The sequence below is a fragment of the Trichophyton verrucosum genome (assembly GCF_000151505.1).
Source record: "Trichophyton verrucosum HKI 0517 chromosome Unknown contig00248_45.r1.exp, whole genome shotgun sequence".
NCBI classification, from domain to species: domain Eukaryota; kingdom Fungi; phylum Ascomycota; class Eurotiomycetes; order Onygenales; family Arthrodermataceae; genus Trichophyton; species Trichophyton verrucosum.
This window is the reverse complement of record NW_003315489.1, coordinates 1-27,242: the sequence shown is the minus strand read 5'-3', so window position 1 is coordinate 27,242 and position 27,242 is coordinate 1. Positions and strand designations below refer to the sequence as shown.

General features: G+C 48.0%; 10 protein-coding genes and 1 pseudogene across 11 annotated transcripts; 4 read left to right on the top strand and 7 right to left on the bottom strand.

The window, feature by feature from the left end:
• Nucleotides 1-251: 251 nt before the first annotated feature.
• On the top strand, nucleotides 252-2,412 carry TRV_02883 (uncharacterized protein; the record flags this gene model as incomplete). Its single annotated transcript, XM_003022931.1, has 3 exons — nucleotides 252-1,230; nucleotides 1,299-1,589; nucleotides 1,754-2,412. The coding sequence occupies 3 exons, from the start codon at nucleotides 252-254 to the stop codon at nucleotides 2,410-2,412; spliced, it is 1,929 nt and encodes a 642-aa protein (XP_003022977.1).
• Nucleotides 2,413-2,650: 238 nt separating this feature from the next.
• On the bottom strand, nucleotides 2,651-2,760 carry TRV_02882 (annotated as a pseudogene). Its single transcript has one exon. The product of its transcript is annotated as a tRNA-OTHER (tRNA).
• A 1,255-nt stretch (nucleotides 2,761-4,015) lies between these two features.
• Nucleotides 4,016-5,472, bottom strand: TRV_02881 (uncharacterized protein; the record flags this gene model as incomplete). Its single annotated transcript, XM_003022930.1, has 2 exons — nucleotides 4,016-5,224; nucleotides 5,332-5,472. The coding sequence occupies 2 exons, from the start codon at nucleotides 5,470-5,472 to the stop codon at nucleotides 4,016-4,018; spliced, it is 1,350 nt and encodes a 449-aa protein (XP_003022976.1).
• A 624-nt stretch (nucleotides 5,473-6,096) lies between these two features.
• TRV_02880 (uncharacterized protein) lies at nucleotides 6,097-6,876 on the bottom strand (the record flags this gene model as incomplete). The annotated part of the gene is made up of 1 exon (XM_003022929.1): nucleotides 6,097-6,876. The coding sequence occupies one exon, from the start codon at nucleotides 6,874-6,876 to the stop codon at nucleotides 6,097-6,099; it is 780 nt and encodes a 259-aa protein (XP_003022975.1).
• A 327-nt stretch (nucleotides 6,877-7,203) lies between these two features.
• TRV_02879 (uncharacterized protein) lies at nucleotides 7,204-8,654 on the top strand (the record flags this gene model as incomplete). The annotated part of the gene is made up of 2 exons (XM_003022928.1): nucleotides 7,204-7,864; nucleotides 7,939-8,654. The coding sequence occupies 2 exons, from the start codon at nucleotides 7,204-7,206 to the stop codon at nucleotides 8,652-8,654; spliced, it is 1,377 nt and encodes a 458-aa protein (XP_003022974.1).
• A 421-nt stretch (nucleotides 8,655-9,075) lies between these two features.
• Nucleotides 9,076-9,519, bottom strand: TRV_02878 (mitochondrial inner membrane protease subunit 1, putative; the record flags this gene model as incomplete). The annotated part of the gene is made up of 1 exon (XM_003022927.1): nucleotides 9,076-9,519. The coding sequence occupies one exon, from the start codon at nucleotides 9,517-9,519 to the stop codon at nucleotides 9,076-9,078; it is 444 nt and encodes a 147-aa protein (XP_003022973.1).
• Nucleotides 9,520-10,936: 1,417 nt separating this feature from the next.
• Nucleotides 10,937-12,250, bottom strand: TRV_02877 (uncharacterized protein; the record flags this gene model as incomplete). Its single annotated transcript, XM_003022926.1, has 7 exons — nucleotides 10,937-11,020; nucleotides 11,103-11,129; nucleotides 11,221-11,355; nucleotides 11,415-11,506; nucleotides 11,605-11,815; nucleotides 11,929-12,001; nucleotides 12,180-12,250. The coding sequence occupies 7 exons, from the start codon at nucleotides 12,248-12,250 to the stop codon at nucleotides 10,937-10,939; spliced, it is 693 nt and encodes a 230-aa protein (XP_003022972.1).
• A 554-nt stretch (nucleotides 12,251-12,804) lies between these two features.
• On the bottom strand, nucleotides 12,805-13,833 carry TRV_02876 (cell morphogenesis protein Las1, putative; the record flags this gene model as incomplete). The annotated part of the gene is made up of 2 exons (XM_003022925.1): nucleotides 12,805-13,318; nucleotides 13,379-13,833. 2 exons carry the CDS (start codon nucleotides 13,831-13,833, stop codon nucleotides 12,805-12,807), a joined length of 969 nt encoding a protein of 322 aa, XP_003022971.1.
• A 919-nt stretch (nucleotides 13,834-14,752) lies between these two features.
• On the bottom strand, nucleotides 14,753-15,874 carry TRV_02875 (uncharacterized protein; the record flags this gene model as incomplete). The annotated part of the gene is made up of 1 exon (XM_003022924.1): nucleotides 14,753-15,874. The coding sequence occupies one exon, from the start codon at nucleotides 15,872-15,874 to the stop codon at nucleotides 14,753-14,755; it is 1,122 nt and encodes a 373-aa protein (XP_003022970.1).
• Nucleotides 15,875-16,909: 1,035 nt separating this feature from the next.
• TRV_02874 (uncharacterized protein) lies at nucleotides 16,910-17,044 on the top strand (the record flags this gene model as incomplete). The annotated part of the gene is made up of 1 exon (XM_003022923.1): nucleotides 16,910-17,044. The coding sequence occupies one exon, from the start codon at nucleotides 16,910-16,912 to the stop codon at nucleotides 17,042-17,044; it is 135 nt and encodes a 44-aa protein (XP_003022969.1).
• Nucleotides 17,045-25,597: 8,553 nt separating this feature from the next.
• TRV_02873 (uncharacterized protein) lies at nucleotides 25,598-27,168 on the top strand (the record flags this gene model as incomplete). Its single annotated transcript, XM_003022922.1, has 3 exons — nucleotides 25,598-26,570; nucleotides 26,643-26,919; nucleotides 26,979-27,168. The coding sequence occupies 3 exons, from the start codon at nucleotides 25,598-25,600 to the stop codon at nucleotides 27,166-27,168; spliced, it is 1,440 nt and encodes a 479-aa protein (XP_003022968.1).
• Nucleotides 27,169-27,242: the final 74 nt, after the last annotated feature.

Genomic DNA, 27,242 nt, shown 5'->3' with positions numbered 1-27,242 from the left:
TGTCTTGACTTTTGCCTCTTGTACCTGAACCATTCGATACTGTCCATTTTTTAATATATGTATCTATTTTCTATTCACTGCAGCTCTTGCCTTCTCCCTTGCTGTGAGTCTTTAGAGTAGGAAGGATCTCACCCTCACTCTTGGGTAACAACTTCCCCTATCTCTGGAAATGCTATATATAAGAAGATGTAAATAATAATAATAACGAGACAGCAAAACCATCCAAGATTTGACGAAGGATAAAGGAGAAAATGGGCCTCTCAGAAGCATATAACTATTTGACAAGTTTCTATAACAAAGCAAGACGGAATGCAAGGCGACAGCGGAGGAGGGCTAACACCTCAGGCGACAGCCTTAGGTCGTCCTCTTCCCAGGAGGTCTTTCATTCGGCCGTGCTGTCGCCAAAAAAGGTCCGGGATTCAGGCATACCCACCGATAACAGAGGAGAATCTACGCAAATATCAACAAGAAAAACCGAAGCACACAGCGACCATCCTCCTATGGTCGAGTTGCGAAGTACCAGTGCCGTGAACCTGGTGGTCCAGTTGCAATCTCACCTGTCAGAAGGGGATAGCCTTATGGACAAGCCTGCAGATAAGCCGCCTGCTATACCTGATCGCTCTCCAAACAGGCCCAAGCTGCCACATGGATACAATCATCCTGACGCGCCGACTATGGCCTACCAGGATACCAAGACAACAAACCTCGCCCTCACCACGGGCGAAGATGTATACAATGGCATGGGGATATCAAGCAAGACCAGCAGCTACACAGCCCTGTCGGAGCAATCGAACATGACCGTCAACCATGATCCATCAAAGCGAGCCTTCAGCCCGTTTGAGCCAGCAGTCCCGGTGACACCATCTGAAGCTTATTCAAACCCATTTTCCGACAGTAAAACAATGAGTGAGCCGTGGACAGGGTCGCGCAATGTCCTCGTTCCCTTGGGGTCTTCTCAATGTTTTGCTCATGAAATGGAAAACTCGAACAACAGCTATGATAACTGTGATCGAGACCAGGCACTCGGGAGAGGCGGTAGGAGGCACTCCGTACGAAGGAGCGATAGCAGTACTTCCTCCGCTTCAGCGCGCCCGCGGCTAATAGATGGTAGCAGAGAAGAGCGAAGGGGTTTGATTAAAGCACAGTCACTTCTCAAATTCAATGGCTCTGCTCGGTATCTAGGGTTGGATGTAATTATCTTGAAGGAGATATCACCAATGCCTGGTATAGGTAGGGCAGAACATTCCATGATGAAAGCATCTCATGGCCGAATAGACACTAACTTCATGTGGTCACAGAAAACTCGGATACACCCGCAAGGCAAAGCTCGCTGCTTAACCGGCTGCGTAAGGTCAAGTCTAACCTGACGGTTAAACGTAAGGATGGCAGTAAACACGGCTTGCGACGTATCAAGACCATGGCGAATATAAACGCCCATGCTGAATTTGGCATGCTCGAAGGAAGGGCAATTGAAGATCTTGCACGACTGGGAGGGGAGAGTAATATCACCTTCCCAAGGGAATATGAGCCAGGAATACTTCGGCTTCCCACTTGCATGGCAGCTCCAATCCATTTTCTGCTGCAACATGGTAGGTCCCCGTCCAACCGAGCCTCTTCCTCAAAAGGGTATTTGACAGCTGATGAAAGATGGCTCTTCCTTTTCAACCAGGCACTTCTGCACCATACGGCTACGGCAGCGCATGCGACGAGTCGGTTGTTCTCGCGCTCTACAGCCATTACGCAAATCAAATAGTAAGAGCCGAACGATCAAAGGACACGATCAACCGAACTATGAGGTCGATTCGCCTTCCATCGGGTTATGTGTATAAATGTGCTCGAACGAAGGGCGATGCCCACGTCCAGGACATATCCACGGTACTTAGGCACTTCCTCTGCGAGCTGCCCGGTGGTATCCTCGGTTCGTCCTCCCTGTACAGCGTTCTAGCGCAGATCCACGGCAAGAACTTCACAGAGATGAGAGACCTGCGAGATCCAGGCCGGAGGGAGTACATCAAGGGCGTAGCAATGCCCGTAGCGGCAAAGGTCCGGATGATCACTCTGGCATTGCTGGCGCTGACAACGGACATGCAGTTGGAGCTAATCTGTGCGATCTTTGGCCTCCTGGCATTGACTGCAGACGAGTGCGCAGACCGGAAAGTCTCGCACCAGTATCTTCACCCTCCAGGGACGGCATCGTGTGATTTCTGCATAACACTTCCGACGCCGCGCACTCTGGGACGAGTGTTCGGCTCCTTTTTATACGATGTGAAGAATGTGCGCGAGCTTCAACCGACGGTCCAGTTTAAGCTAGCGGAGGGAACGCAGTCGGCGGACGTGGCGACAATGCTGATTGAGTTATGGAAGCATATCTCTACACAGCTCCGCAGATGGGAGGTCTTTGAGAATGAATGATGTTGTCGTTATCTCTGTTTTGTTCTGTTGAGCCGTGGTTGTTTGTGGTGGTGGTGGTGATAGTCACAATCGGTTTCCCCCTTTTTTTTGCATCCTTAGTTGATTAACAAACGGCGAATCATGATAGGAGGAAACACCTTCCTGTAAAAAAATAAAATAAAATAAAATGATAATCCCAGAAGCATCTGTCGGGGAAGAAAAAAAGAATATGAAGGAATAAAAAAAAGACAAAAAGAAATGCTCCCAGCCAGGTTCGAACTGGCGACCTTCAGATGTCAGAACAGTTTGAGCTGCTCCTCATACTTAGTAATATGAGACTGACGTGATAACCAACTACACCATGGAAGCTTGCTTGATGCTAGAGGAGCCGGCGAGTGGGGTTTTCACCGGCACTGCCCAGCACCCCGTCGTCCCCACCAGCACACGGCGTTGAGACGTTCTTGTCGACAAGAAAGTGCTGGTACATGGAGCTGTGCGTGATGAAGATGCAGATAAATGCGATAGACGGGATTACTATTGGGGGGTGGACGAAAGGCGCCCTCTCTAGTCAAAAATGAGTAGTTACATCCATTAGTTATTGAGTACATCCGACCCAGGAACCAGGGGCTATAACCACAAGAGCATGCTACATATTCACAGTTGTAGTATTGTGTCTATATACTTGTATCAGGGCTTCTGCAATTCCAAGGAACGTACGTGATTGTAGTTATACACATCTAATATTTTTTGCTCCCCTAGTAGTAGCACCCATTCTGTTGGTAAATGCATTGGCATCAAGAGATGACAGGTGTGTAAGCTAAGAAATGAACACGAATGACGGGAGAAAGGTAAAAGAGAGAGGTGAGGATGGGGTTGCTCTCAGAGAGCTTATACCCATAACAAGGAAGCTCAGCGTTCTTCTTAAGATTCATGGGTATCTATAGAAAGTGCAGAGGATTAGGACTTGACAGTAATAGAGACGAGGCTACAGCGGCCTCCTTTGGGTAGGGTTTTTGCGGCGGATATACATGACTTAGGCACTGCTGTCATGATATCTCGACAAAAACTTGATCGCCATATGGTTATTGAATATGACTGAACATCGCTGCTCGTGTCCAGGTTGATTTAAGGCTCATGCCAAGCCTCTCTCTCCAGACCCACAAGGCGAATCTCATATTCGACGGTGATAGGCATCTGCCACAGATTGAGAGCCAAAAAATATACCATCCGGCACGCAGGTAACGGTACTAGAAGAATTCTCCTGTATCTACACCCGTCAGAGTCAGCACAGCCCAAAAACCTCCCAGTGAAGCTGGAGTGCAATCAAGTTATCTCTCTGGCTTGACTATTAATTCTTATCTTAAGTAGTATTACTCTCACTTAAAACAACCAAATTGAACTTCCTACGACCCTACAATAAAGGCTCGATGCCTCTTCTTTATGTACTCTGTTACGATCAAGGTAGCAAGGAGAATTCAGGACCTCTTTCGCAACATAAGTATTGTACCAACTAAAATGCAACGCGGTGTTGTATATATACTGGCGAATGACCTGTTCTATTTATTAGCTGGAACGGAAGAATGCAAAAAATACAATGGGAGTTCAGATGTCTACTGCACATCCGTTAATTCAAAACCAAGCCCTCCTCCGTCTCTTTCGTGTTTCGGCTCAAGACTTCGTGGACCTTCTCCTTTACCCCAAGTTTCGCATCGGTTCGTACCATGAACTCCTTGATGACTTGGCTCGCACGAACGGGGGCATTGTCTCTGACAAATTTCATGATATCACCTTCTGTAGGAAGGGCAAACTTGGCATGTGGGTATTCCATGTAATCCGTACTGGTGTTCAATAATGGTAGGCGGTTCTCGCCTTCAGGGATACGGAAGAACTCGTCTACCTCAGCATCAGTGACTTCAGCAAGTGACCCGTGTTTCCAGACTGGTTTGGTTGGCGGTTTGTTAACAAGCCTGGCCGAGACGCCCTCAACAAAGTCTGGGTGAGCCATGAAATGTCCGGCAATCTGGTCCTCTCGCTGGAATGTTTCGGCGATGGACCATGACTTGCCCACACGAAGTTGACGGAGCGTGACCTTAAGCGCAATAGGGGAGCGTTGAGCCAGCGTTTTGAGAGTCTTCTGTGCCCATTCAGGGTTCTCCGTCTCCTTTTCCAGCGCAGATATGATATTCTCGACAGTTGTCTCGGAAAAGCATCGATCTATTGACTTACGGAGGCTGCCGGATAGCAGCATTGGCTCTTCTTTCAGGGGCGGGAGATAAACCGTATATTCGGAGATTGTCTTGTTGATGAGGTCGAGACGGGTGCGCAGCGATGCAGAATCGCTAAATACCAACTCGGAGAGTCGAGTAGTAAGGTTTCCTAACGCGCTGGATGGAAGGTAATGAGTTGCAACACCAGCATAGAAGGCCTGGACACCACTTAGACGCTCAGATGTAAGGGCGAGGTATGTACCGATCTCTCCATCGAGGCGTGGGAGGAAGAAAGAGCCGCCAACATCCGGGAAAAAGCCGATGGTGGTCTCAGGCATTGCAAACATGGTACGTTCGGTAGCTATCCTGAACGGCGCATGCACGCTGAGCCCAACTCCGCCGCCCATTGTGATTCCATCCAGGATCGCAACATAGGGCTTGCTGTAGGTCGCAATATAATGATCAAGCTGGTATTCCTGACCGAAAAATTCCCTGGATTTTTGCTGGCCGCTAACCCCCTCTGTATTCTGCTTTGCGAGTTCGGCTACATCTCCGCCAGCACAGAATGCCTTCGTTCCGGCGCCGGAGATCATCACAATGTTGGCAAGTTGTGATTTTTCCCATTCCTAAATCCAGTATTACATGTCTTAGCAATCCGCTCTAGAATCGAATTTAGAGGATATGATCGAAGCTGGGGGCGCTATACCTGAAGTCTAGGAAGAATCTTCCGCACCATCGAACCATTGAGCGAGTTCAGTTTCTTTGGTCGGTTGAGCTCAATCAATCTGACGCCGTAGAGCTTTGAAAAGAGGACATCGTCGGGATCGTCGCCAGGGAGCTCTTTCGCACCGGTAGAGGAAGCGGCTGAGGACATCTATCACGAGCAACATGATTCATTAGATAAAGATGGACGATGAATAAAAATCACGGAGATTCATTGCGATTCACTCACCCTCGCCTTTCCGCTAAATGCAGAGCTCTCGAGTTTGGCTCGTAGTGGCATCTGAGGCGATAGATTCCGCGAGAGCCAGCTCGACGGTGTAGAGGATCGGACACAGTTGGACCTGAGGAAAAGGAGTGACATTGCAAAGGCGCTGTAACCGAAAGGATTCCTGGGTTTTTCTCAACGGTACGAGCGATGGATGTTAAACGGCTTCTGGTTGCCGAAAGCCAGCGTTGGAGTTTAGTTACGGGGAAAAAAAAGTTCGGTTTCGTTCCCTCGGCGGAGCTTCGGTACGGATGACGCAGATAGGTATAAACAGGGTTAAAAGCACATACGTTCAAAAGGCATCAGACAAGAAGAGCTATATATATGATATATGGTTATTCTAATTGATATGTACTCTTCCTGTTAGTCTGAGAATTTGCTTGTTGTAATGGCCATAACTTGTAACTTCCGCTGAAGCTGTAGGATGAAAACATGAAAAATTTACTGGTACATAATGAAGTCAAAATATATATTACACAGTACGCCATTATATGCCCATAGATAGCCCTTTCACATGTTACCCAGTGGACGGCCAAGGTTACTCGAGTGAAGGGCGAGCATCTTGTCCAAGGCCTTCTTCTCAATGATCAATCGTCCGGTCTCGAGTAGATCCTTCACATCAACATCTGCACGATCCAAAGCCCTTGCCTCTTGGCCAATCTCTGCGACAGCTCGGAAAAGCCTCTCCTTCTTGACCTCGGTAATAAGAGAAGACCTGCCGAACTCTCTGCCCCAACCGTGTGTTTGGAAGATATCGTGAAGTAAGTGAACAGAGGCACCACGCTCTAGGGAGATGTTGTCATTGACAACAATAAGCTGCCCTCGTTGGTATCTATAGCTTAACGCTGTTCTCCAGGCCTTATCGTAAATTTTTCGTGGCAGATCGGTCGAAAAGTCTCGCGGATGAGGTCCATGGGCAACACCGCCTTCTCTTAGCATCGGTGACTTCTTATCACCCAGGCGAGCTCGTCCAGTGCCCTTTTGCGGTCTGATCTTGCGTCCACTACCCCGTACGTCGTCTCTCCATTTTGTGCTCGCAGTACCCTGTCGGGTCTTGTCACCTTCGTAGATGACAGCACGGTGTAATATATCACGGCGCAGAGGAAGGAGAAGATGCTCAGGCTTATATTCGAGGTACTGGATTGGTTCCATTGAGGGGAAATCGTAGAGCGTGACAATGGCAGGGGCGGGATTCCACACTGGCTTTGGAATGTCGTCCCGGAGGTTGGTGATTATAGGTGACTGGGCTGTAGATATCGAACCGCTTCGCAGATTCGCTTCGGTGGCCATCGCCCGAGTCTGCTGGCTAGCCATACATTGCTGTAATCAATCTCCGTTAGCCCTTGATCTTTATGATGCGCAGAGTCCTTCAACAGGAAGACATATATCATTACCTTTGATGCCTCGAGTTGACTGCCAAAAACACCTCTACTTCCTCGTAACAGCAATCTCAGGCTCCCAATGGGCTTGCTTGCAGCCATCCCGAAAGCGAACAAAACGGAAAAGTCAGTCAAGGAGCGTCTTGTCGGTGCTTCGAAGAAGTTGAGAATATGAAGTCGCAGTTTTTTGAGATTTTTGACTGGATGCCCTTTTCGGCACTAGCGCGGATTTTCTTGCATGGTAAAAAAAAAAAGCTCTCGAGGAAAAAGCGAAAGCGAAAAAAACGGCCAGAAGACCGAGCAAAACCGCAAATTGAACACTACCATAACTCGGGTTGTTCGAGGCATAGCAGCAATGGCACACTGCGAAGCGGCTTCTAAGCCGATATTGCAATGCCTTCGACAGGCGTATAGAGGCCGTCTCGCTGCGTCGCAATTGCGGCTGGACCGTTCATTCTCGTCAACCGCAGCTATTTCGACCAGTGCTGAAACAGAAGCAGCAGCCTCCAAAGAGTCGTTCTACAAGGCCATCGACCCGGAATTAGTATCGAGCCCTCGCCTCGAAAGAAGGCTTATACGGGCGGGAAAGTTCCCAGTCGGTTCTCGTCGACGTCGTGCTGCGCTCCAAGGATCACCAAACTACCCCTTCGAACAATTACCCTTCCAATGCTTCCAAGAGGCACGAAAAGTCCTCCAGGAGGACCGTGAAGAGAAACTACAGCAGATTGAGAAAGAGAGGGCGCGGCTGGCTAGGCTACGTGAAGCAGATCCAGCAACAGTTGGGGGAGAAGCACAACATCAAACGAGGATCAAGAGTATGGAAAAGCATCTGGAGAAATTGAAGATTCTGGCAGACATCAATGATCCTTTGGTTAAGAAGCGATTCGAGGATGGAATGGGTAATACACGTCCTCGATCTTATTATCATTGCACGTTCCCAGGGCGGATCAGAGGCTAACCTCACGATTTCTAGGCGATATGTCAAAGCCCATCTATCGACATCTGGCCAACCAGAAGTGGAGGGAATACCGACGATTGATCCTCATTCAGCGACTGACACAGATGAAAGTCATTCCCGATGTTCTTCCCCATATTGATCCTATCGTGGATGTCCAGCTCTTTTTCGGAAAGAAACAAATTCAGCCAGGCGTGTTCGTTGACTCCCGTGTCAGCATGGTGCCTCCGTCCCTCAATATCCAGTCCTTCGATAAAGGTGAAAAACTAGTCACTATTGCCGTTGTTGATCCAGACATACCAAATTTGGAATCAGACAGCTTTGACAACAAGGCTATATTCCTAGCTGTCAATGTCCCAATTTCGCCTACCTCAACCTCCGTTTCTCTGGAAGGCCTTTCTGAGTCTCAAGTTATCCTTCCTTGGACAGCTCCTTATTCGTTAAAGGGCAGCCCTTACCACAGAATCTCAATATTTGTGATGGAGCAGAAGGATCAAAAGCCATTGGATCGAAATGTTGTCGCGGAGAAGGCCAACCGTGACTCCCGCCTCCGAAGCTTAGAAACGAGGCACCAATTGAAGCCACTTGGCGCAACCCTATTCAGAACCCAGTGGGATGACAACATGGCATCTGTCATGGAGGAGCTTGGAATCGAAGGAGCCGATCTTGAGCTGAAGAGGAAACGCGTTGAGCCGCTTCCGTATAAGAGGAGAAATCCAGCTTCCTTCAGATAATTCCTGGTTCAGGATTCATGTATTAAGATATAATTTTGCTTGTCCTATAGTATTGTACACTAGCATTTGAATGCCATACGCAAACCTCTCTAAAACTAGGAGTAGAACTTGCTATATAGCTTTGCCCTGTAGATTTTGTATTTCCAACGACGATATTATCTATGGTTCAGCTGTCCTGACTGGCTTCAACGTGTTTTCAAATCGCTCGTGGTTAAACGGATACCAGACCCTTCCTAGAGCCCTGCCTATGATGAGGCCCATTGGTACTGGCCCGTAGTCCTTGGAATCTATCGACCATGGTGCATCGTCACCGCTTACCCAAACATGGGCTTCGGGGACCTATTACATATGATAATTCATTAGCAAAACGCCTCTCAGCAGAACACGTCAGGAATATATCAGGCTATCCGTAATAAAATAGTTAGACGATCCAACGAACCTGTATCATCTGTGCATCGTGCTCCACAACCGTCTCTCCGTTCAATGGAGGGTTCTTCAACACATAATCCCCAGGTAACCCGACAACTCGCTTTGCAACCTCGGAGTGGAAATCATGTGGTTTCTTGTAGACAATTATATCTCCAAACCCAATGTCACGTCCATTCTTGTAGTGTTTTGATATCAATAGCCAGTCCCCCTGAAAGTGAATGGTTGGATACATAGATGGGCCATCCGAGGCCTTGAGCTCGTAGAAATGTTCATTGAATATCTTGAACCAGCAGAACGTGCCTGCGAGGTGGAGGGTATATACAAATGCGCGCTTGTGCCGGCTCAGCGCACCGAACCCGAACGCACGGCTGGTCATTCGGATATCTGCTGCCAATTTCTTTGCATCTTCATGTCTATCAACGACTTTTCCCATCATGATGAAGCTGGAGAATCTAACAAATATTATGTAATCACATTGTAACCATAATAGATTCTCCGTTCCGTTCCATTTTAGGTTAGAGCCTACAGCCCGTAACACTTTAACATTTCGATGCTAACCGTCAGGTCCATCCATTTTCGACTTATACAAATTTTCGCACTCTGAATGAACCTGTCGAAATTGAAGATGACAACAGTTATTTGCTGGCCTGAATGGCTAATGATAAATGGCTAATGATAGCGTTTTACGATGATGAGAGGCAGCTTATGCAACGAAGCTGACCTTGGATCTTCCTTACCCAAGTACCTGAAAAAAAGAATGCTAACCCATCAAGACCTAGAATCCTTATTCTTTCCAACCAGTTGAACCAGCCCTCGCTTCTTACAATGCTAGAACTTGCCGTTTTCGACCTTCCAGGACGAGCAGGTGTGGACACTGAAGCAATATTATCCTGACGGGTCTCAGCCACCAATCTTCTTCTACCATTGGGCTAGACTCACCCCGGGTGGCCGGTCTTAACTTCTAACATCTATTTAAGTATGGGTTATGAGAAGATAAGTGGCTGTGTGGGAGACATATCAACCTGACTTATGGCTATAGTCGTTCTAGTCACCAACGGGCATACGGTGTTGGTACCAATATTAAAATTTTCTCAACCGATTCACTCCCGTTTAATATCTTAAATCCCGCTATGATCCTGTGTGAGACGCCTAGATAGGGCAAACTACACTAGTAGGACAAGAGTGGTCTTCCGGTTCCCCTGTAGTACGGGTTTGTTACCCCTTGTTCCTTGCCTCTTTCAACTTGGAAATAGAACAGGTCATTCTCTTTACCAAGGTTTGATCGATTTATATATATATCAGGCATACTCTGTACACACACACACGAGTCAGCTGCAGTCCACGACCTTATTAGTTACCGCCTTGACACAAAAGCAATCTGACAATGGCGTGCCTGGCGATTCCGGCTTCCCACATCGCGGTGATGTTGTATCCGTTAGTCTAACCGTCAAAGTAGGACGAGGTTAAACAAGGCTGACGTTAGTGTTTCCTGTTACCAGTCCCATCACAATCTCTTTGGGAGAGCCTTTTCGCGGTCTCTTCGGTAGGGGATAGGTTTCCCAAGGGAGAGCAACGCTTAAGTTTACTTTTTTGTTGGTTTGTAATGGATTACCTTCCCACTTGTGTGGTAGCCAACGCCAGGCAGACTCGTTAGTACTGGCCGGAGTTGGATATAACGCCGGGTGATGAGCAGATACCGGGACAGAATTTGTGAAAAATATAATATTTCAAGATTGGGGCACATGTAAATAAGCCTCGAATGAGTATGCCGGTTGTGTTGCTATGTTAATGCATTTGATACTCATAGTTACTGTTGGGCATACACGTCACTGTTTGCCAGCTAGTACCTTATACTACATCTTGTTCTTCATCCCTCGTAAACGGTTCATGACCTCGACCGGTTCAGTTGCCCCTACTACCTTTTGAATTTCAGGGTCCTATATGCAAATGTTAATTTACCAGTGGCATATAATCAATAGGGTTAATAAGGCGGGGGATTGGGGGTAGCCGTATCCTTACCGTGACACGCATAAAGACGTTATGGAGCTATGGAGAGCCGTTAGCACCATTTGCAAATAGACAATGGCACCAACCACAAACAGGCTTCGGTACGATGGCAGCAACACAAAGAACATACCTTCTCATCACCGATAGTGAATTTTCCTTGGGTTTGCTGGTTGTTATTGGCAAACTCCTCCAGTTTCTTAACAGCTTCTGACTGGGAAACCGTGGAGCAGAATTTCACATTTGACTTGGTATATTCATGTCCAGGCTATCATAAATATCAGTCACACGCTGCGAAAATTACCAAGCGGAGATCAGGCGACTCACATATACTCTGGTATCGTCTGGGAGCGAGGCAAGCACTTCATTGAGTGCCTTGTGCATTTCTGTTGCATTACCTTCAAAGAATCTTCCGCATCCTACATCATGCATACGTACCAATTGTTGTTAGGTGTTAAACAGGATTCCTCACTACCGGTTCTCGTAAAAAGCAAGTTGCTTCATTGGAATAACTTACCCCCAATGAATAGCGTATCGCCGGTAAATACGACACGCTCGTTCCCATCTTCGGCAAAATAGCAAATGCTGTCTTGAGTATGACAAGGGGTGTGTAAAGCGGTAACAGTGATCCGCTCCCCAATCTTGAACTTCTCGCCGTGCTCGGGGGTTTGGGTGACATGGGCACAGTCTTTCCCGCCAATCACCGAAAGTTTGCCAAACTGTTTGAGCTATAGATATATCAAGGCAATTCTTGTCAGCGGGTCGTCCACAGGTGCTACATTGGAGTGGTCTTCCAGATGTGAAAAGTGGGCTGTAGCACGCAGAATGGGGGGTCGCATACAATCCCTTCATTCCCGCCAGCATGATCATGGTGGCTATTTGGACGGTCAGCCTTGGGTGTTGTACCCGTAGAACTGCAAAGAGGCGACAAACTTACTGGTGAGTGTTTATGATTGCTTTTAGATTAATCTTGCCATCACTGATGTGGGATGTGAGGACTGGAATCACCCTGTACTGATATTAGAAGGCTGCGATCATTTTGCATCGATCAGCTTCTGATGGTGCTCACTCTGGTGGATGTGCCGGATCTACCACCATGGCATCTTTGGATGCATCATCTGAGATGAGATATGCATAATTGTTACCGGTACCGGTCCCTGCATGGTGAGATGGTCAACAACAACCTACAGCCAGCAGTTTGGGTTTTTGGTTGGGTTACTCACACATGGGAATCGACTCGACATGCATCTTGCGTTTGGCTATTGTTGATATCAACCGGCGCGAGAAAAGGGCTTTTCCTACGTTCATGAGAGAGATGAAGGCCAGAGGAAGATGGTTGGTGAGGGGGATGTGGCAGGCTTGAGATCTCGACAGGCGTCCTACGTAGAAGAAAATGTGCTTACTCAGACCTCCGTCACAACGGACCAAGGACCAGACCGTCTATATACACCAAGACCCCAGCTATATACACTATCAAGCAGAAGTCACAAAGGCGCAGCAAATGATAGGCGGTTTCTGGCTTACTAATTAACAACATCAGCTTCGACCAACAGGCTTGCAGCAATTTCTGAACATGCAAACATGGATGTTCATCGCACATAGCGGACCATCCGCTGTCTGGCGGCATGCCCCCGAATTCCGTTCTCCGTACAACGAAGCTGAGGTGATTAATAATGATATAAAATGTAATAACTGTTCAGGCTGCGATATTTAGTAGTCAGGGGTCTATACTGGCCCCTATCGGCCTGCATGATATCGCCTGTCCAAAATCCCACCCGTAGTTCTGTAACACAGCTATGTCCGGGTTTTGATCAAGCGAGGCGTCTGGAGCGCCGGACGGTGTGTGGTTTTCACTTTCACGAGGGATATAGGCGCCCGGCAATATACGGCTTATCTCTGAAGCCCAGAACCCTTCGGCCGAGCCTGATTCAAGGCAGACAGCTCTAGCGTGGGTTGGGACAAGGTATTGTTTGCATAGTGACGCCCACGCGTCGTCAGTAAGGATATGTTCCAGCCACTGGAATAGTTCTTCCTCGAAGGTCTCTCCTACTAGGTCATCCCAATCCTCAACATCCAAAAAAGTGTCTGCATCGGCGGAGACTAAGACGGCTGTCATTCCTTCCACCAACAAAGTAAGGAACGGCTCGTAGGAACGGGATAGTTCCTTCAATACATCATCCCAAACAACGAATAGTGCCCCAGCTTCCTCCTCGGCTCCCATGGCATCCTTCCTTCAGAGGGGGTAAAATCAGTATGATAAACCCCAATAAGAGATACATGGCTTGACTTACCCGTAACCGCACGAACTGAGGTGACCAAGATCCCGATCTATTAATATCTCTACCAGCTGGGCTCCAGCCAATTTCTCTTTACGACATAGTGCAACGATGTTTTGAATGGCACCCTCTTTCACTCCTGGCTGCTGTTTTCTTCGGTTCTGGCGTCCATGAATTCCGGCTGTTATATATATATAGTTGATGAGCGGGTGAATCAGGAAGGTTAGGTTCTGCTGCAAGATGTCTGATTTCTCGTCATCGTTGAGTTCTGGTTCATCTCCCGGGGAGGGTTCACATATGCAGCGGCTGCCAAGGTCAATCTTATCCCAGTAGAATTCCCAGAGCCAGTTCATTGACCGTCTAGTAGCATCTCTTAAAACCACAAGAGACGGTAAGTCCCTATGAGTAGCTTCATGGCGTAGCTCTACAAATGAAGCCGGTACGCCAACGGCCATTGCCTTTTGATACATGGACTGTTTCCGGCCATGGAGCTTTGAGTCGACCAAACCAGTTACAAATCTGCAAAAGCGGTGGTTAGTACATGCAAGTGCAATTCAGCGGATGGGCAACCTGCCTGCAGAAAGCTAGAGAGTAAGCAGCACGAATCGAAAATATGGAGTTCTTTTCTGGGTCATCGTGTAATATCGCGTCCGTCAGCAGCGCGGTAGCTTCAACTGCATGTGGTAGATTTCCTCTGAGCTTCCATACCCAGACCTAGGACAAAAAAAACGAAACGCTATCAGCGAAATGGCAAATGACATAGCTTGGTTTTGCTTTCTACACATAGGACATATCGCGTCTCACCAACGAACAAGCCTTGGCCCGGCAATCTTCGTCATCGTCTGACTTGCGATAGAACTGCTCTCGAACTGAGACAAGTTGGGACAGGTCCTTCCACGGCGTTATTTTTGGCCTCTCCATGACACGTCGGTCTTTGATATGGAATGTAAAAGCCGACAAATACAACGGCGGGTATGGGTATATCCAACAGCCCTTCCGAATACCGGAGCCTCTCTCCCTCCTCCTTTCTCTCAACTCACTCACCTTCCTTTGCCAGAAGTTCGCCGAAGAATACAAAATAAAAAAATTGACATCACTTAATTTTTTTTTGGAAAATTAAAGTTTAGCTTAAGCTTAAAAGCTTGATAGAACCTGACCAATGAAAATTAATTAAAATATGACTAATCCGACATAAGGCTATCGTTTGAATTTGCAAATATCGACTTCATGGTACTTAATGGCGGGTTTTCTACGTTCAGAAGAGAGAAATAGAGACCAAGAATAGTAGTATTAAATACGGTTTAAAGTATCTATCTAGCTAAAAATGTTGATAAAAATTTTCCAACAAGAGCGTCCCAGCCGATCTGATTGGTCTCGCAAGTTTGGGTCTCAATAAATAGTAGGAAAGACGTTCTGGTACGATCCAGGGAATGCAGCATAACTATTGAGCATAACCGGAGGCGCAGAAGTCCAGTTCACCTGGGCACTACTGTATGAAGTATCATCGTCCACTGTGAACAACTGGCCTTCTTTTGAAGTGTTCAGATTGTTTGCATTGCTGGGTTCACCAGAACCCTTGACAGGCTGTTCCTTCTGAGGTTGCTCGTCTCCTTCCTCCTCTTCGTCGCCATCTGCGTCCATATCACTGCAGTTTAAAGTTGATGGGTCGAGAGTCTCTTCTAGCTTCAAACCTTTGCGTGTAGTTGGATAAGGATACAGGATCGGATCGACCGAGCTGGATAGCGATTCGTCCCAGTATGACGTGGGCAGTGGCTCGTCATAAAGCCCAACGCCGACCAGATCATCTTCATCTCGGACACTTTCGCAGGAAGAGTTTGACGAGGTTGGTGGAGGCGGGGTTTTTGGCTCAGGAAATTGCTGGTTGGCGGGCAAATCAGGGGTAGAGAAGGCGGTATTGCTTTCCATTGCTGGTAGAGAGTGCTGGGCATGTGAGAGTGGCGTGGCGTCGTAGGTAGATGAGGTCATGTCTACATCTTGTTGTTGAGTGTAGGCCATTGACATAGTTGAAGTAGGAAAGTAAGTGTCGTAATAGCCATCCGGTGTCATTTGGTACTGGCAGTATGATGACAATGACTGGTCAACGGAAGAGTATACGTAGTTTGAGGAGACCGTTTGCTCTTGAGAGAACTGGGTCTGCTGGTATTTTGGGAAATATGAGGAAGCAGCCATAGTCGTAGCAGGCACTGAAGCCGGCTGATATGCGCACTGTTGGTGATAAAAGGGGGTATTTGGTGAAGAGTAGGCAGGACGAGACAGCCCAGCAGCGCTTATCGAGGCATTCCGGTGGACTTCAGGCCTGTTTGATAGAGCCAACATGGTATGTTCTGGAGAGTGATGAGCCATGCTGGCAAGACGGGAGCTGGCCTCGGCACTGATTGTTCTGGCAGTAGATTGCAAAGCCTGTCTCGAAGCGATGATATCCTGATCAAAGGTGTCTGAGTAAGGGTATGCAGCAGCAGCAGCAAGATAACCTGAGCCTTGCTGAAACATCTTTCCGTTGTATATCTTGAGTCTGGCTGCGTGGTGTGTATGTGTTGTTTTGAGTGTATCACGAGGACCGGCGTTGTGTTGATGTATTGAAAGAGGAAGAAGAGAGGAAGAAAGTCAGCAACGGAGATGGAGATGCGGTTGCCATATACATATATATGAATGCCGATTGAGACAGTCCGGTTTTCTCATATGACGAGCGAGAAATAAAACCGTTCAAGTAGTCCTTGCTCAAGAGAAAAAGCAAAGAAAAAAGGAGCAAGCAGTGACAAGAGGGACAGGGACCATTGCGATGTGGGGAGAGCCGGTCTTTGTAAAGGGCATGAAAAATTAAGGCAGACCAGCAAGTCCACTCTTTGATATGGATGGTCCCCTGGGCAATAATATCACACACACAGAGCTCTCCCGGATACCAAGCGTTTAGACCGGCAGGCTTGTCAGCTTGTCGAGCCCACATAGAGTTCTCCTGAACGGGCTAAAGAGAGGTTGAGAGGCTGGTTGATTTCATATAGAAGATCTCATATAATAGCCTGGCTGGCCCTGTGGAGATCGGGCGGTAGTGAATATCTACTTACTTGTGAAAATTAAAATGAAAAAAAAAAATAAAAGAGGCAGCAGAAAGAATTAAAAATAAAAAACTATGGAGGTAAAACGACATCATCGAAAGGAAAGACAGGAGCAGAAGAAGCAAAGAGAGAAAAAGAAACATGCAAAGGAAGCAGAAAGAAGGAGAAGACGCCTGAGTGGAGGAACGGACGGAGTATCCAGGCCCATCCACCCGGGCATTGAATAATATAATTTTTTTTCTTTGCTTTTTGATAACTCTTATTTCATTTTTGCAAGCAAGCAGAAGAACAGCGTCATGCACTGTGGCAGGACGACCCATGGCTCCAGCAGCCGCCATGCACCCGGGCCTGTTTGTGTTTGACCAGGCGATGGGGATCCTTGATAGTTCAGTGCAGTTCAGGGTTGCTGGAAGAAGCTCAGCGTCAAGCCAGAGCAGAGGAGCGTCGGTCACCTCTCCGACTCAAGATGAGGATGAACCAGGAGGCAGCAGAAGAAAGGAGAAAAGAAGGAGAAGAAGAAGAAGAAGAAGAAGCAATACATACACCTCCGGATCGTACGGAGGTCTCCGCACTCCCCATAGCGTTACAGAGAGAAATATCAGAGTAGTCTGATCCAAAAGAAGGCCCAGAAGAAAGAAGAAGAAACGACAAAGACGCCCACCGAACCGCCCGCCATCCACGGTTGTGACGTGATGCGCGCCGCCGTATTTTAATCTCTCGGAGACGCCAATCCAGTGCTTGGATCCAGATCGCGAGAGAGCGTGGGTCTATCTAGGGTTTCTTGGGCTCCTTCGATGTGGACGCAGCGGTTTCGATGGGTGGTTGTGGTACAGAACCAGCATCGGGCTATACGGCTTAAGGGGGTGGCAGCAGCAGCACCACCACCACCACCAGTACCACCACCAGGAAGACGCTTGGGAAAGTCTCGTCTGAACACTGCCTGTCGACTTAATATTTGCCCGTGGAGTGTCTTACATTAGCGGTATCACGCTAAAAGACAGGTTGCTGGACCAAAGCCGAAAACTCAGAGAGCAGGCGGAGGGGGTCAGGACAGGCTCTTGTTTCAGGGATCAAATCACACGCTGGCTTCGGACAATCTCTCTTGTTGATTTAGCCTGACCTTGTTCGCTCCCCACGGAAGAGAGAGGACAAAACAGCAGCTGGACGGGAGCGTGGATGAACGGACCAAGGTGCATCCCGGCTCCCAGAGTAATGGGGAACAAACATCGCACGTCCGTATCAAAAGCGCCAAAGCGTTGAAAATAAAAAATTTATTAAGGAAGAAAAAAAAAAAAGGAAGGAGAAGAGGAAAGGATACAACGACCAAGAGTATGTCTCTCTCTCTCTGTGTGGTGGTGGTCAAACTGTTGGCTTGCACACTATCAGCTCCCTGGGGTACCCGGCTGGGCTGCTCTGCCTCTCATGGATGGCGATGGATGCATGCAAGTTCAGTCCCCAAGCCTGCAGCAGTTCAGCCAACAGCGTCAGATCGCTCGTCTCCTGGGCTATTGGCTTCCCCCTACGCCACGCTCGTCAAGCTACTTGATGGAGTGGTAAATAGAGCGAACCTTGCGGCCAAGCTGCATGCTCTTCCTCTCGTGTTACGGAATGAGTACGTATAGGCTGCCGATTTTATCGCCATTTGGGGCTACATATGGAGTACAGAGTTATTCCTGTCAGGCGCGATCAGCAGGCAAGAAGCAGGAGAGCGACTCTGACTCTCGCTCTTTTTCATCAACGGAGAAACATGCCACGACCCACAGGACACACTAACTGTGATACTCCATGTCAGTATACTCACGCTTCCACATCACTCTCCGTGTATGATTTTCACAGGACAGAGAAAAAGGCGGGTAGCATGAAACAACAAGGCAGAGGCGGAACAGAAGTGGAACAAACGATCTCGGATACTAATTATGTCTTTTACGGGGGGGAGGGGGAGGGTCTCCAACGATGACGAGGAATAAAGGACAGATATCGGGACCTCCATATGAAAAGGGCAAGAAAAAACAAACCTAAGCGCCCGCCAACACGCTCAGATCACCCCTTAACAGCTTTGTTGAAAGAGTTGGTTCTCCGTGTGCATGTACCGGCAAAACAGCAGGACTGAGCAGCTGGATATCAAAAATACCAGTCGAAATGATGCGCAGTGGCACGCAGCAGCACAGCGGAACTCTCGCCGAAGCGAATGTCGCAATCACAACTCAGATACGGATGGGCTGGCTCCTATATTAATAGTTGCACCGACTGCGTCGCACATGGGGAATGCAAGATGCAGGCTGCATACATATTTTAACGGAAGATAAAAACCCTACCGAGTAACTTATCGACAGGTCGCTCAGGCAGCAACATTTTTCTTTTCTCCCTCTTTTATTAATATTATTATTTCTCTCTTCCTGCCACCTCCCCTTCTGAGCTCGAGTCTGTGGTGAGGGCAGTAACTATGGGACCGGGCCAGCGGGTCAAAGGAAGGAAGGCAGATGAATGAAATGTGATATGCAAGCCAGGCAATGACTCTCACAGGAGCAAGGCATCCAAGCATCATCAGCTCCCCTCAAACTGGAAACTGATAGACCCAGCCGCCAGTAACCTGCATCCTCCCTTTACATTTTAAGATCTCTATTTTACAACAACAGAGTTACTCTTTCCATATTTCACTCAACTAATTTTAAGTGGTAAGGAATGCAGCTGTCTGTGGCCAGGACACGGCATGTCCGCACCAGATCCTGGTAACTGGGAGAAGAAAGATGCTTCGAATAATGCCTGTCCTTCTCGAAGCCAGCGAGAGATGGGGCTGAGAAAAGAGGATACATATTGCCGAATACGGAGCATTATTCTCGCTCGCCCAAGGAAGGACGCCAGACGGAGCATATAAGAGAGGATGTTCCTAACTCAGTATACGGAGCATACGCTTTCGAACTGGCTGGTATTAACGATCTTCGCAACCAGATGCCCCCCCTGCTGCCGCCGGTATCAAAAGCATCATGGGTATTTTACACGGCCATTGTCAGGGATATACGGAGTAAGGGTTGACTGAATCACTGTACTTGCATCTGGCTACGGAGTCTAAGTACGACTGCTGCTCAACTCCTGGGCTCTGGGCTAGCTGATAGTAATATCATTAATGGGGATGGGATATTGCTCTGGATAAGGGGATAAAGGGGCGAAACTCGTCACATCCACGTAATATATATACGTGGTATTTTCACCCATCTTGGCTGTCGTGTTGGGTTTCAGTACACGGTATTACCACGGCGTGACGACTGACTAACGGCATAAAAGGAGATGTGCAGCCCCAGTTGCCGCTTTGGGATGTGCTGCCCGTCGTTCTTCTTTGCTTCTTCCTCCTTCGCATGCAACGCATGAACAAGCAGCGGCCAGTCGATGGAGGACGGAGATGGTGATGGAGGATATACGATCCAGGGCCCGCCCCGATGATATTAAGTACTTACTATTATTTTACAGGTATCCTCCCATGTTCGACTTACTTATTTCAGCCCTGACGAGGGCTGCCAGGGTTGATCCAGGGACCTCGACCCAGGACTGACATGGGGTTATATATCCCGGAGCAAGGCAGGAAGACATACTTAGGTATCGACAGGCCGACGGAGTATCCGTAACTACTGCTACCTTGACTGAGGCTATACGGAGTCCCGTCTGCTGTATAAGTAGGGGTACTTACTGCTTAGTATACGGAGTAAGCACATTCTTACGACGGAGTGAACGGTTTCATCCACGCGTCCACTACTTCCCTTGCCAACAACGGTTCATCGTGGCAGGAGGGTAACTAATAACCGAGGGAGTCAAGAAAAGCCCCCAAGCCCTCGCCTCGAGCCTGTCTTCCCTCTGGAATAATACGGGAAAGGGGAAGAGGCACTTGATTAGCCCTCCTGGGTCCACGGACGTGGACAAGTTACCGCTTGTGTGGCAAGTTCGGGTGCCTCCATCCGACTCAAAAGGAGCCGCCCCCAAGTGCCAATGACCTCTTTTCACGAATCGAAGTGCTCGAAGAACATGGCTTGTCCAAAAAAACAGAGTTGAAAAAGGCCCGCAGGTTCCTTTTGGGAAGAGTTCCACGCGCATGGCTGGTCTCTCTACGGAGTAACCCCCTTTGCTTTTTTCGTCTTCCTCCTCTCTTCTTATCCTCCAACTTACTTACATACTCATGAGACTAGCTTCCTCCTCATTCTGGTTGATGATGGCATCCTTTTACTTCCGTCCACCAGATGCATCGATGTTATGCAACACTATTATTAAGTATACAACTCAACTCTGACAGGGCTAGTTGATTACGGAGTCTGGCATGCTGGCTGACATCGCCGCCCTTCAACCTTCGACGCCCCAGCCCTGCTTATGCAGTCCATCTCTCGACTTGGATTATTGCTCTCAAATAGTGACCTGCGGTATCCTGAAGGCGGCTGGCCGCTTCCCACTTCCAAATGCAGTAATACATGAAGGCATCGTCAACATCCAAAAAAAAATGGTATATTTACTCGCTAACCTCGGTTCCGACCGCTGAAGGACAAAAGTGATGAAACTGCCTGAGTACGAAGTAGCGGTTGATTGATCCCTCTTCCCCCTTCCGCTTTGTTTTTCTGTTTCCGCCTTTCTACACCGTGCGCACCACTACTGAGTTACGGGGTAGATCACAGAGATAATTCATTGTCGTAGCATTAGTATTATTTCAAATATATCTATCGTCTCTCCATCTTTCCGTTCTATCCATCTCTGTCACGCGGCCGGCACGGTTTTTTCATTTCTCTAGAACCTCCACATCGAAGTGTAATAACGTAAATCGAAAAACGTTTCGTTTGTCATCCCTATATGGCCCACTGCGTCGAATCCACCTGCGTATAGGTATCCCCTTTCCGTTCCATGGATTATATCGTGAGCCTGCAGCATTTATTTTTACAACAACCTTGCTTTTTTTTTCTTTTCTCCCTTGCTGCCTTTTTTCCCACCTTTTTTTTGCAAAATTGATCCTGAAGCTAGGATTCCAAAGCTGGGATTCCAGCCAAACCCTGAGAGCTGCATACCCAAATTTTAGTGGTCAATTCGCCATGTCCATAGCCGCTGCCTAGGGTTCAGATGGATGTTCGGTTCTTCCCTCCCCAGTTACCTTGGCGGGGATTTTGAGCCTTCTCAGTAATGCCTAACCATACCTTGATGATGATGGAAGCCATTCTTACATGTAACTTGCCATCCGAGAGTTCTCATTCCTGGTCTGACGCATCAGCCAATCTAAATTTAACTTGCCTACCGAAGCATGGCAATTTCTTGTTGGATATTCCCTCGCTGCCTCGTGTAAATGGAGGACATCTTCCCTGTGTGCGCCTGGGGGTTTTGGGTTAAGGCGCAGTGGCTTTGTTGCTTTCTTGTTGCGCCCTTTTGCGAGAAAACCAGGCAGCCAAGCAGGCTTTCTGTTTGGTCTTTATGAGCGAGGGAGCGAGGGAGCGAGCGACATTTCAATTCCAACTTAGTCTTTTGATATGCACTCCCATCGATGGTGATATTACGGGCTAGTTTAAGATAGTCGTCATGGAGTTGTGACTCACCTTTCGCTCTGCTTGCGTCTCTTTCCTTGAGGCATCATGCAAGCTGCTTTGTTTTCTTTTTTGTCGTCTTGTATTGCTAGCCTGGGCATGCATATACATGCAACCCTTTTTTATGTCGACACACACGTATTCCGTATATGATCATAAAAGATGTGCATACACCAGCTGGAGGCACACTGTTCATACATATACCTTGCAAGCATAGTGTGTCTGTATGCAATCAGATGATAGTTTATCCCCTTGCCCTTCACGCAGCTCCCTTGGGTGGCGGAATAAGCTCCATAGTAGAAGAAAGGGAGTCGAAGACAACCAATCAATGACTGGTTATCCCCTACCCAAAGGGTCAACATAATAGTCCAGCGTAATATAAGTATTTTGTGTCTGTGTATACGCGAGCTCGACACCATTTTAGTCCCACTCTGGTGTTTTCATCCGAGAACCTCCCGGCATTTGGCTCAACACATTCGAAGGGAGAAAGTCGCATCCCCATCTCTGTCACCCCTCCTTAGTCCTGGGCGTGGATGGATAAGACGGATACCCTGGCGGACAAGCAAGATATCGAATTTCCTCGGTCAAGGAGTTAAGCAAGCCGCCTGATTGGCTTTGACGGAGCTGCCGGTGACTTTTTATATACTTATATGGAGTATATAAGTATTATACCTTCCAGCTATTGCTTGTCCTGTGAAGGAACTCTAATGTCGACTGAAGATCTTTCTCCTCCACGCATCTTAGCATAGCGGTAAAGTATTAATGACTGTCCGTCCGCTTTGCCCAGGTCCCGCGGACGTTTCATCGCCAGAGACTCCCTTCATTCACGTTCATATCCAATAACAATAATTATACCCTTCAGGAGTAGCCTTGTTTCTCTGTTTGCAGTGGAGATTATCCTGGCTTGTCCAGGCATCCAGCACCATGGCCAGTACCCAACACCAACTCTCTGCATCCTTTACCACGCACCAGGATTCTCCGTGACAGACAATTTGGAGCAAACCGATGCCGCACAAGGCCACACCTTCTGAGTCTCGAAAGTTTAAAACCCCACGGACCGCAAGATCTGAGGTAGTCCCTTTTTTTTTCCTTTTCGCTTTCTTGTTCACCGCATGTTTTTTTGCTTCCTTCCCTTGTCCCTCCCTTCGGCCTTTTTGGCTGGTAGTGAAGAAGGCGGATCAGAGACAACGGCCAATTTCAGGGCTCTCACACACACAGCTTTTTTTTCGTTGCTTTACCACTTTCATTCTTTCTTTCCTTTTTCCTCTTTGACTCTCGCTTCGATCTGTGTTGTTTTGTTCCTCTCCTCTCTGTTGCAAGTGTAACTCCGCCAACACGTTGGGCACCTGGATACTCATCTGGCAACCCCCCTCCCTCGATCCCTGCTTGCTTCCTCACGAGTCTTAACTTTTTTTTTTTTTTTTTTTTTTTTTTGCGATGAAACCTTCATTATTATTTCCCATGGGGTCTCCACGGTCATCTCACAGCTTGAACGCTGTTGATACACCAACTCCACCAGTCATCCAGCTCAGCAAGGTTTGGCTGGGTAATTTTGAGTGTTTCCATGCACGTAAGTCTATCCATACAGGACACATAAAAGTATCGTTATGTCCTTGCGTGAATCCTCGTCGTCTGGCCCAATGTGTGTTTGTTGATACACTCCCTTGCCAGAGACCATTGGCCGGCTCCACGCCAATATACTATGCTGGATGGTCAATGATTTCTGGCCTAGTACTGTACCAGTATGGAGAGGCTGGCTGGAGTGTGTTCAACGCGATGCCAGATAGATTGATTCATAATCCACCATCGTGGCCCCAAGGAAATGGCCATCATGTGCAACCTGACCGATTCGATGACCCTTTGAAGTCAACAAGAGGGGGAAAAACAAACAGACGAATTTTTAATATAACATAATGAATGTGGTCAGCCCTCGGAGGGAATGCAGATTCCAGTCATCACGTTAAACTTCCATGCAGTCACCACGTAAGGGACTTTGGGCTTCATTTTACTCGACATGCCTGCGCTGCGATGTGGCCTAGATAGATATTTCTGGTCAGATCATCGTCTCCTTTTTCCCGCTTTTCTTTCTTCCTTTCCTTTTTCCTTGTCTTTTTTTTCTTTTGCTAGACCAAAAAAAGGTGAGAAAAGAAAAGAAAAGAAAATAAATAAAAACACGGCCCGCCATACTGCAAGATTTATTCGTCATAATGCTTTCTTTCCATTAAAACCGTTGCACTTATGTGGATGCTTCGCCGGAGCATGACGCTTTCGAGCATAGAGTGATTCGGTGATGGAGGCGATAATGATACCACACACACACGGAGTATACTTGACATCGAGTTTGGCAGCCCAGATTAATATATCTTGCTGCTGCCACAAGGGAGCTGATCTGACTGGGCATCTCGCTTGAATGGGCCACACATGGAAAAGATGTTCTGGCCGACCTTTACACCCACATGAGGTGAATGAATTAGATGGCACATTTGTCATATAGGAGAGGGCTGAGCAGGCACGGGTGCCAACTTGGAATCCGGGGGTGCGACCGGTATTGTGTAATCCTCCTGCCGAGTATGTGAAGATCTCGGATGAATACAGAAGCGAGGGATACCAGCTACAAATCGATATGCGTGCTTCCATTTCCTTGACTCCGTGAGTCTCTGTTGGCTTTCATTGCCAGTGCTTGTTTGACTCCATCGATCTCGTGCCAGGGTATGCCGCTGAGAGAAAGTGCATTGAACACACCCATGCTCTTACGAGCTGTGTCCAAGTGGCTTGACCAGGCGGTTGTTGCAACACTGAAGCTTGGTGCTGTATTTCGTATAACTAGGCCTGCCTTGCTATGGAGGATTTGGGATGAGGCTGTAGGCTATCCTGCACCCGGTGGTGTTTTTGTACTCCAAACCCGCAAACGTTGTAGATTCCACAGCATGTCGGCAAGGCCTATGGCGACACAGCATCTTCTATCCATTCAGCACGCATATTATCTATCATAACAGCCCTTGCCAGGGTTGTCTTTGTGCTTCTTACTTGCGCTAAATCGCGATGCTTGGTGTTGTACGTAAGTATATAGACCCGGCCTTGCTGACTTTTGTCTCTTTCGATATACCCACCCGTCCGTTCCCGACGGGAATCGTGTCCGTATATTCCGCAGGGACTAAGTAGCCTTTGTTCGGGGATCAAGCTGCTGATCGCTGGTGCTGTCGTTGTTGTCCTTGTTTGCCATCAACATCTAATAATATTAATCGTCGTCGTCGTTACTTGTATGTTTGTCGTGGTCATCGAAATAAGGCCGAGGCTAAAAACCTTCTTTGGACTTCCTTGGTCTCGAGCTAGTTCCAACCATCCAAGAAATGCTGTCATAAGCCGAAAGAACCAGCTCAGATACAGCAACTAGGTCCCCCGAAGCTCTCAAGATGCAAGCTGTACAGTTTCCCTGCTCTAGATAGTCTCACAACGCCCGCGGAATCTCATGGAGGATCATGCCGAGATTCGCCATCACCTGGAGGTAGGTACTATGTCTGTGCTATGCTCCCCGCAGGCACTAACATAAAAGAAAAAAGCGCTACATCTGCCATTTCCCGTCTGCTGCAGGCCGGACTTGACCTATCCTGTTCGATATGCAATGCGGAACTGCTAACGCAACCCCCTTCTTGCAGGTAGTGTTTGAGTCTGACAGTGGTCATCGCCGCAAATCCTCGTTTGTCTCTCCCGATACCCCGCGCCTTGCCCGTCGACATGAAACGCAGACTTCAGACCAGGCAGCCTGCTTCGTGCACTCCCTGCTAGGGCAACCTCGGGCTGTCCAGCTCGATCATATCGACGAGCACGGCAAAGCCGTGACGCCGTCGGTTGGCCAGCAGTTCGAGGATGGTGGCGACAATACCTCTGGGCCGTCACGGCTCCTAACGAAGAAAGAGCTCTCTGACATGGCTTGGAATGTGCGTGCATTGTCGAAAAAACTGGGCAGCCTGAAGCTGAAGCTCAATGTCCACAGCATATTCATCTTGACGAAGCCTCAAGATCAGAGTCTGGCTCGGTTAACCAAAGAGGTTACAAGCTGGCTTCTCGGACCAGAGCAGAGAGTTCCTTACACAGTCTACGTGGAAAAGAGACTGGAAAATGATTCTCAATTCGATGCACAGAGCATATGCAAGGAGGAACCGACCGCAAAACAGAGGCTAAAGTATTGGGACAACTGTCTCATCGAAGATCACCATCACCTGGTCGACTTCGTTATTACCCTTGGCGGAGATGGGACAGTATTATATGCGAGCTGGCTCTTCCAGCGTGTTGTACCCCCAGTTTTATCATTTTCTCTTGGGTCACTGGGGTTCTTAACGAAATTCGATTTCGATGACTACAAGGAAACACTACAGCGAGCCTTTACTGAAGGTGTCACTGTCAGCTTACGGCTACGGTTTGAATGTACCGTGATGCGGAGCAGGCGGAGGTCCTCTGGTCAACCTCAAATAGAAAGAGATCTTGCCGAAGAGCTGATCGGGGAAGAATCAGATGACAACGTTACGCATTCCCCTGACAAAATGTTCCAAATTCTTAATGAGATTGTCGTTGATCGTGGTCCAAACCCAAGTATGTCATAACTTACTGCCCTTTCACCCGCTTTTTGGTCGATATACGTGGTCTAACTGCCATGCTTTCTAGCAATGTCTTCCCTCGAGATATTTGGAGATGATGAGCATTTTACATCCGTCCAGGCTGACGGTGTCTGCGTTGCCACTCCAACGGGATCTACAGCATATAACCTTGCCGCTGGCGGCTCCCTATCACACCCTGAAAACCCCGTCATCCTTCTTACAGCAATTTGTGCCCATACACTCAACTTCCGGCCCATAATACTTCCAGATACTATAGTTCTACGTATAGGGGTTCCTTATGATGCCCGAACAAGCTCCTGGGCGAGTTTTGATGGTCGTGAGAGGTACGTACTTAGCTCTTCAGCGTTCAAACTGCATCCCAGTTAACAGTTCGTGCCTGTAGAATTGAACTACATCCCGGAGACTATGTTACAATTTCTGCATCCAGGTTCCCATTTGCCAACGTGATACCTTCTGGCCACCGCAGCTATGAATGGATCCAAAATATTTCCCGTACGTTGAATTGGAATAGTAGGCATAGGCAACAGAAGCCATATGATAGCAAGTACTTGGAGCAGACCAAGGCCTCTTAGCGTCTTTTTGGCTATAGTTTGAATCGGCCTAGCTATGGATAGGATTATACTATATAGCGGTACCTATTTTTTTT